This window comes from Platichthys flesus, chromosome 13, assembly GCF_949316205.1.
Source record: "Platichthys flesus chromosome 13, fPlaFle2.1, whole genome shotgun sequence".
In the NCBI taxonomy this organism is placed as follows: Eukaryota; Metazoa; Chordata; class Actinopteri; order Pleuronectiformes; family Pleuronectidae; genus Platichthys; species Platichthys flesus.
This window is the reverse complement of record NC_084957.1, coordinates 7,700,076-7,709,890: the sequence shown is the minus strand read 5'-3', so window position 1 is coordinate 7,709,890 and position 9,815 is coordinate 7,700,076. Positions and strand designations below refer to the sequence as shown.

Below are 9,815 nucleotides of genomic sequence, written 5' to 3'. Positions count from 1 at the left end.
GATTTGCATTAATGAAAGAAGGGGAAGTAACTAGACTTGTTTTTGTTCCATGTGATTTTTAAATGCTCTTCATAAGTGACGCTGCAGGCAAATTGAGTTGAAACACCAAACAGAAAAGTGATAATGTTTGTCAAACTTCTGCTCTAATGTAATTACAGTAACATATTTTCCAGCGATGAGCGGCGAGGGCCAATCAAGAACGAGTCCTGCAGGAAAACAAACGCTGCGATTGGATGAGACGCGTCCCCGGTTTCAAGGCGCCCCTGCGTGCTGTCGGGGGTCTGGCCAATGGAGGCGGGGGGGCGCCTCGAAACCGGTGGAATCCGAGCGGAGTGCGGAGGGAGCGAGTCTCCGGACTTCAACCGCTCAGCATGTGAACCGACGCGCCGCATGAAGTCAACTCGAGAAAACCGTGGAAATATGCGTCTTTTCGTGTTTTAATCCGTCGTTAGTTTTGGTCAAAGTCACAGGCGCGAAGTCCCGGACGCGTTGGACTAACTCGTGTTCGCGTCGCGTCGAGAAAGCGGGAGTTAAAGTGCGGTTTTCCCCGGGCTGGCGGAGAGAGTGGACTGCTTGGAGTCACTTACAAAGACCATCAAGAAGTCATGACACGACGAACGTTCCACTTGGATTTATCTGCGTGAAATACGAGCTAAAGTCGAGCGGGGACCCCGCAACTCGGTGGGTTTGGACTACGGGCGCAGGGTCGGGACGTTTGCTGCAGGTTTTCGTCGCTTTTCAGCCGTTTTCAAGTCGCCCTACTTGGATCAAAGTTTTTTTTCCCTCTCCCTCCCCCCTCCTCCTCAACTATGGCGGCGGCCAGGTCCACCACTGGCTCCGTTTCCCTGCGGATCATGTGGCTGCTGTGCGGGCTGTGCTTCTCACCCACCGCAACCCAACACTACAACAGCGAGAGTGGCATATCCATCCCGGAGCATGGGTTCTGTCAGCCCATCTCCATCCCGCTGTGCACCGACATCGCCTACAACCAGACAATCATGCCGAACCTCTTGGGCCACACGAACCAGGAGGACGCCGGTCTGGAGGTGCACCAGTTCTACCCGCTGGTGAAGGTCCAGTGTTCCGCGGATCTCAAGTTCTTTCTCTGTTCCATGTACGCGCCCGTCTGCACCGTGCTGGAGCAGGCCATCCCCCCTTGTCGGTCCCTGTGCGAGCGTGCACGGCAGGGATGTGAAGCCCTGATGAACAAATTCGGCTTCCAGTGGCCGGAGCGGCTCCGCTGCGAGGCGTTCCCCGTCCACGGTGCCGGAGAGATCTGCGTGGGCCAGAACACATCCGAACCCAGCAGCCCACCCTCGTCGTCTTCTCCCAACGCGCTCGATCCAATGACCCTCCCCCCAAATCGACCGAACCCACGCCCGCCCACGTACAACCAGTACCACCAGTTTTCCTGCCCACTGCAGCTGGAGGTGCCGTCCTATCTGGGTTACCGCTTCATGGGGGTCAAAGACTGCGGGGCCCCGTGTGAGCCCAATAAACCCACCGGGATCATGTACTTCCGAGACGACGAGGTGAAGTTCGGCCGCCTGTGGGTCGGTATCTGGTCCATCCTGTGCTGCGTGAGTACCCTCTTCACCGTGCTCACTTATTTAGTGGACATGCGGCGGTTCCGATATCCCGAGCGGCCCATCATCTTCCTGTCCGGCTGCTACTTCATGGTGGCGGTGGCCTACGCTGCTGGGTTCTTCCTGGAGGATAAAGTAGTCTGTGTGGATAAATTCAAGGATGAGGGCTACAGGACCGTGGCCCAGGGGACCAAGAAGGAGGGCTGCACCATCCTCTTCATGGTGCTGTACTTTTTTGGAATGGCCAGCTCCATCTGGTGGGTGATTTTGTCCCTGACGTGGTTCCTCTCCGCCGGGATGAAGTGGGGACATGAGGCGATAGAAGCCAATTCCCAGTACTTTCACCTGGCCGCATGGGCTGTCCCGGCCATCAAGACCATCACCATCCTGGCCATGGGTCAGGTGGACGGCGATGTCCTGACCGGGGTGTGCTTCGTCGGGATCTTCAACGTGGACGCCCTCCGCGGCTTCGTCCTGGCCCCGCTGTTCGTCTACCTTTTCATCGGCACGTCCTTCCTCCTGGCCGGCTTCGTGTCCCTGTTCCGCATCCGCACGATCATGAAGCACGACGGCACCAAGACGGAGAAGCTGGAGAAGCTGATGGTGCGGATCGGGGTGTTCAGTGTGCTCTACACGGTACCGGCCACCATCGTGATCGCCTGTTACTTCTACGAGCAGGCCTTCAGGGAGCACTGGGAGCGGACCTGGCACATGCAGACCTGCAAGCGCTTCGCCGTGCCCTGTCCGGTCCACAACTTCGCCCCCATGACCCCGGACTTCACCGTGTTCATGATCAAATACCTGATGACCATGATAGTCGGGATCACCTCGGGGTTCTGGGTCTGGTCCGGGAAGACCCTCCAGTCCTGGCGGAGGTTCTACAAGCGCCTGAGCAACGGGAGCCACGGGGAGACAACGGTGTAGGAAGGATGGAGAGGCACAGGGCCTGGAAGTTATGGATCTAACAACCACGATGATAAAAAAAAAATAGCTTTCTTTTTTTAAATTGCTATTTTGGACATGTTTTCTTTGGACCGGATTTCTGTGTTATCAGGTCCTGGCACCAGTTCATGTTGTTGGACTCAAAAAAACTCTGATATTCGGTAGAAGTTGGATGAATTTTCAATATATTTCTTTTTTGTTCTCTTTTTTTTTATTGTCGTCATCAGACAGCTCTCACTCCTGGCTTTTGCATCTTTTTGGATTATAGAACTGGTTTCAATGGCCGCACTGGTCCCTGAACTGTGACGTCAGACTGGCAAAGTTACTTTTAATATGAATTTCCCTTACTTATTATTGATTATATCCTTGATATTACAATTTGAATGTACTTCCTGTCTACTCTGGTGAGCGTAAAGGAAAAGACTGATGGGCCATGCAGTGTGGCAGTCTGTACATGCTATAGCAGAAAGGTCACACGGTGGGTTTGATCCCTACAGCAGCCACACACTCTGACTGTGACTTCCATCATCAGGGGAGCTGGGACCATACCATGTAGATTATAAAGTAGCCTACTCTGCTGTTAGCTAAGGACTGAAATGCTTTAATACTGTTAAATATTGCAGTGTACAATCTGACCGGTTTTTAATATGAGGAATAATGCATTGACCCATCTTGTGCCAAATGGTTGCCCAGAGATCCAAACTCTTTTTTCCCCCTCCATTTTCTACTTTTTTTTTTATTTGTAAATTTTCAGACTGAATATTTGCTTGTGTATTGATTGTTCAATCTGTAGCTAAATGAAGTTATGTATTGGTTTGCACAGCTTAAGGTTACAAGTGTTAAAACTGACTGATCCACCGCAGGATGACCCGAATATAAAGAGACCACACATGTGCACACACACACCCAAACACACAAGCAGAGGCTTCCACTCTCTGTAATAGAGACACAACAGCTCATTGTTGGTCTCTGTGTGTGGTCTCCCATCAAAAAGGCTTTTTAAGCTCTTAAGGCATCCGAAGCACCGTTTCAAGGATCCAACTATAATCCTTCGGAGTTAAAACGGTTTGCTGCGCATTTTCCATGTTACTTTATCCCGGATGAAGATGACTGTACACAGTCACCGCTGCATTTCGGCCCATTGTTACTGAATCCACCTTATTTTAATGTTATTTCACTCCGAAGTGTTGAATGGTTTTCACAAACAGAGATTTTTTAATGAATCATTATTTTAGTGTCCGCACACATGTATTTTCTCTCCGTTTAAAAACCCAGTCCTGTGTGGGGGTATTTTGTGTTTGGAGAAAGCACAGTGGTGACAGACGACGCAGCGGAGGTTGATTTTTACAACTCACCTGCTTTCTTTTATTGGTAAAAACTGAACGTTCATGTCACCTCAATTAGTTAACAAGCTAATGCCAAAACTATTTCTAAAGTTGCTGTAAAGCTTTTTATAGAAGAGCAGGAATTCTCTCCACTAAATGCCTTTTACCATTGAAATAGCACAACCCAGAGATGTAGGTCAGGATTGAACATCGTTCATTCATTTTCTGTAACCCGAGTAGCGTTTGGAATTTCAATGGAAACTCCAGTAGAAAATGTACTCCATTGTTGAACGCAGCACATTTGAATGGAATCATAAAATCAGAAGGAAGTTGTGTTTTGAAACCCGAGCAGAAAAAATGTGTTTTTAAGTAAAGGCTGTCGGCTGTGAAACAGGATATGATTTCCAGAAGCTTTTGATTCTCGCACGTCACATTTTCTCTACATGCATCACACTGATGTAAATGGTCGAAGTATCCTGCAACAGTTTGACCTTTATAGACTTGGTACTCTACTCGTTTTTAATCTCTAAAGCTGTGTCTCATATCCACACATACTAACACAAGAAACACACTATGTACCAATCATCATAGTGTTTAAGCAGTCTGTATACAAGGAATGTCACATTTCCCATGTGAATGTACTTACATACCTCAAACCCTGGTTAAAATTAGCATGTAGGATCTGTCTGTCCTCCATCATGCTTCTACCTAAGAAGGCAAACACATTGTGTGCGCTGAGATCTTCCATTGTCAACGATACCAGACTGACCTGTTTGTGATGTGCTAGTTTTCAGAAGGAATATGAGTGTGTTTGTGTGTATTTTTATCAGAACATATGCAACCTACCAAGTAAACGCAGACGGTTTTTGTAAAGGCATATTGTATTTATGGGGATACTCATGTTTTTTTGTCTTTTTTACCTGTTTTTTATCGATAAGCCTGTTGTACGTGTACAGTTTGAATAAAAGCGATAAGGTTTGTAATTTGTGTCAGCACATGCCTGGTATTGGTTTTTAAATGGATGTGGCAGCACACAAGCAGGGATTCACCTTCATATCTCACATAACATTGCCCTGTAAGGTTTTTCTGAACGCCTTAGCTGAGCTGGCCTTTTATTTCTTGCTCTAACATCCTAAACGTTAAGGCATGTAAGCAGAAATTATTTTCATGCATAGTCAGAACACATGATCTGAACACATTAGCAACGACACAGGAAAGCTTGTGAGGCAGTGAAGCAGGGAATGTGGTCGCTGTGTGAACCACACAATTCTTCCTAGAAATGTAATCAGTATCAAAATTCCACCAGGATTTGTGTTGTTTCCCTTACACAACAACATGCATAGCATTACTGCTTTTAGCACACAGCAACAAGGAAATATAGGACAACATGAAAAACTTAATTTAAGTAGTTGAGAGCAGTTCTTTGCTGTGGTGTTGGCCAAAATTGCCTCAACACAACTTGCGGTCTAGTGGCAGAAACTTGGACTATGGGCAGAGAAGGTCTCTGGTTCGACTCCACAGAGAGACAACAAAAGACCAACCTGGATTGATCTGTTCAAAAATCCAAGAGTCTCCCTACCCTGTCTAGTGCCCCTGAGCAAGGCACCTTACTCCCCCAACATCTGCTCCCCGAGCACCGTACATGGTTGCTTACTGCTCTGTGTTTCCTGCACCAGATGGGTCAAAAGCAGAGGTTAAATTTCCCTACCTGCATGAGTGTGCCTTTGCATGTCTGTGCATGTTATTGGGACTAATAAATGCATCTTAATCTTAATCTTCTGCCAACAGCCCCCCAAGTTTATTAAGAAAATAAATCCGGATGTGTCTGAACATACTGGATTCGTTTGTGATCTTACAGCGCCCTCTACAGACAGACACACTAAAGCACACAAACGGAAGAGGAGAAATCTCTTTCAAAGGTTCAGCGTCTAGGATTTAGTGACATCTAGTGGTGAAGTTGCATGTTGCAGCTGAATACCTCTCACACCCCCTCGCCTTTCAGACATGAGAGAGAACATGTGGTGGTCTTCAGTTTTCATAAAAACTCAAAAGGTGTTTAGTTTGTCCAGTCTGGGCTACTGTGAATACAAGGCGGCCTCTGTAGAGAGGCCATGCTTCCGATGTTATTATAAAGTATGTAATACCAAGAGCTCATTCTGGGGTAAAGAAAACAACAATTCATACAATTGAGTTGAAACACACTTGTGACAACATCAGTAGGATATAATACATTTAATAGATCCCTTTCACCTAAATCTTACACACTGAACCTTTAATGGTGAAGAGGCCTGAAAACACATCTTTCCTGCAAATTAAATGTACAAAAGCAGAGAAAACACTGATGCAGTCATCTACATTGATGCAGAAGCACCTGTTTAAAACTGCTAAGGGTCATAACAAGCTAGACATTACACATAATACCAGTGAAAACCTGAAGATCCTTAATACTAATTAGCCTTCATGCTAATTGCCTGTGTTAATTAATAATGCTGCCCTGTAGACGTTGTGAATATCTAACCTTCCTGTCTGATCCAGATTGGTATGAAATAAAACATCCCATAGCGCCATCTTCTGGTGGAGATAAGTAGGTGCTTGCAAGAAGAAGAATCCCATCTTTTCTTCTCTGCATTTGGAGAAATGTGATGTTTCTTTAATATGTAAATTATCCTTATCTTAACCCCAATGTGCTACTACATGCAGTTGTCTGCGGGACTGCAGCTTTATGACACAAAGTTAACATTACACTTTGACATCAACTTTACACTTTTCTCCATCATTAAATATACTGCTTAAAAACAGCAGATCAAGTTTTGAGAATAGACAACTCAGTGTTTGCCCCAAATTGTGTTATATATATAATTAATTAACACTAATAACTTTATTTGTATAGCATTTATCTAATCAAGGTGACAAATTGCCTTAAACAAATCCATGGTAATTAATTTAATAAAATGTATTTAGTTCAGTTCAATTTTAAGTGCCAAATTATAACATAATAAGGTCAAGACCTTATATTCCTAGCGCGACCCAACAGGTCCCACGATGAGCAAGCACTATGGCGACTGTGGAGAGAAAAAATACACATCGTAATTATGTATCAAGAAAGTGACATAGGCCCCAAATAAAATGCCTTACCCAAGACAGTAAAAGCAAGTATTTTTATGTAGTACATCAAATCAAAAGTTGACAACTATCACCAACAACTGCAAAAAATATAAATTTCGTACTGACACAATAGAATAAATTGTATGCAAGAAATCTGTGGACTGTGTTTTCTAACTGGGTAAAAAGAGGATGTCAAATTTCAGTTAAAGATAAAGTTTGGATCACTGCAGCACTGCATTTGCAGTTTTTGAACACATGGAAAAAACCTGACCTCCGGTGGCCACAACTAGAAATGCATACAATGAAATGGTAATTTGCTTTTAACTGCCCTGTTCTGACCTATGACTATGGTCATGTATGACTATTAGATAATAAACCTTATCATACATTGATTTTAACCAAAGGTCTCCCGTCTGTATTTTTGACATTTCTGTTTTAGGCCACTCAACAGAAGACATAATAGAAGTCACTTCATTGGACCTAAAAAGAACATAAGCATACAGTGATGTGCTGAAAATCATTTCATCCACAGATGAATATTAAAGAAACACTGCAGCCTCTGGTCCACTGTGTGTTGGCCACACACATAGAAACTGAATATAGTATAAAGAAATGTGTTTTACATCTATAATCAATGAAATAAGTCAAGCTCTCCATGTGCCCAGATGAGATTTGTCAGTAGAAACTGGATGATACATTTATTTAGAGGAAGAAAAGCAGATAAACAACACATAGAATAGAAATTAGTTTAATTCAATTTTCTACAGTTCCTTTGATTGTGAAATGTAAAAATATATTTGATTTAGTAAACATGAATGATAGGTGAAGATTGAGTTGACGTTCACATATTACATTTGCTAGTCATCAGGTTAGTTTATAGATAAGTAACAATTCTGTAAGTGGAAGTTAATTTTTTATTTGAGTTTGTCCTCAATTTGTCCACATGTTTTGTATGTGTATTAACAACAGAATAAGTATGTGCTTGCAAATTAAGGGTGTCCAAATGCACTGGCAAGAAAGAAATACAAATTATTATTATTATTAGTTGTAGTAGTGGTAGGGGAGGGGCGGGGTAATGTGTGACATCGGGTAATGTGAGACACCCCCTGTATCTAGGCAACGGAACAAATTTGTGGTCATTTGAACACTATGTTTTCAAGCCCCTCCCATTCCCCCCTTGCCATGAAGGAGAAGTTGGTGCTGGTGCTGCGGAAAGTATGTTTTTTCACAAAAATATACTTTTTGCATGTAAAAGTAAATTTTCTTGCTTTGAACTTAATCAACTGTTGTATCAAAACAAATTGAATCAGGTAATAAAACGTATAGCATACATGTTGGTGAACTTCCAACATATAAAACCATGTCATTGATGCTAGCTGAAGATTAGCCTGAATTGCTAAGATATGTTGGACTAAAACGGTGGCTGTGGGGTAAAGTTGGACAAATGTACATTAAGCACAAGTTAAGTTTAGTCTTAAACGTATTTAAGTGTAATATTACATTATCTATGTTTTATTTTTAATGCCATAAGCATTATAGAAAAGCCATTATGCCAAGAAACTATACACCAGGAAGACAACCTCGGGCCGAATACCCCTTGCAGAGATGGAGAGTGCAGCCGCTGAGGTCATTCAAGGAAAGAAGTCCTTAAGAAAAACTGGAACGGATACAAATATTGACAAGACAACCCTCATAAGATTCATAAAGTAAAGACAAAGGGAAAGTAAAATCAGTAGCCTGGGGTGCAGTAGCTGAGGTAAAGAGAATATTCACAGATGAGATGGAGGAGGAGCTTGCCAAACACTGGAAACAACTAGCTGACCAGTTCCATGGCCTTGCTCCAGTTAAGTGCTGTGAACTGGCATTTGAATACGCAGAGAAAAACAATATCCCTGTCCCTACCAGTTGGACAGAGAAACAATGTGCAGGTAAGCTAGGGTATGCAAGAGATCACATGAATCATAATAATCATAAATGTGCTTAATTGACCAATCCCCATGATTCTGTTACTAGTCTGATATTAGTGGTTGTCAATCTAGCTGACAGGATTTTAACTGTGTTGTTATGGTAGTTTTAAAGTGGAAACAGTAAGTGGACCACTTTACCCCGTAGCCGGAGTACAGTGGGACACAAGACCATTTTTTTAAAACAATCCTATTTTCACTCCCTTTGTCCTGAAGACATTCTGATCATTTCCATTGCTAGAACACATCCTGAATTATAGGGAAATGTGTAAATTTGACTGATATATCATTTTAGCTCGCCTAGAGGGGAGCAAATGTAAACAATGTCCTACATTACCCCGCTCTCCCCTAAGTAGTAATAGATTGACAAATTGTTGAGGTTGTCAGAGCAGAGAAAGGGCGGCAGCTGCTTCATTGAACCTACTGAACAAGGCAGAATTCCTCTTTTCTGAAATGCTCATCACAGATTTCACTGAATGTTATTGCATAACTGGAAAGAGCTGGTCAGGTATATATAAAACTGTCTGTGTCTACCTATCTAGAGTACCTACCTAACTCCTGTTTTGTCCTATCTCACGAAGAAGGAAGCAAAAGAAACATTTAACACAACATATTTATATTTGGATCGGTAAACTAGAATAAGATGGGACCTGGAGGCTTCTCAATGGAAGTTAAATCATAATGACAATATGATGAGAGTTAGAGGATGTTGTGAGGAGGTTGTAAAAGGTCAAAGATGCAGAGGGATGTACATATTTTTGGTTAATGTGATGAGGACTGTGTGTGTGTCCTAGACTATCCGGCCTACAGGATGTCCCAGGAGAGCTGCATTCTCGATCAGGGTTAAAATCGCTATCGTCTAAAATTGTTTGCAAAAACCAAATGTACATGCT

The 9,815-nt window shown here is 43.4% G+C and overlaps 1 protein-coding gene across 1 annotated transcript; it reads left to right on the top strand.

Moving 5' to 3' along the window:
• The first annotated feature begins 348 nt into the window (after positions 1-348).
• On the top strand, positions 349-4,836 carry LOC133967318 (frizzled-7-A-like). The gene has a single exon (XM_062402699.1). The coding sequence runs from the start codon at positions 810-812 to the stop codon at positions 2,508-2,510; it is 1,701 nt and encodes a 566-aa protein (XP_062258683.1). The 5' UTR covers positions 349-809; the 3' UTR covers positions 2,511-4,836.
• The last annotated feature ends 4,979 nt before the right edge of the window (positions 4,837-9,815 follow it).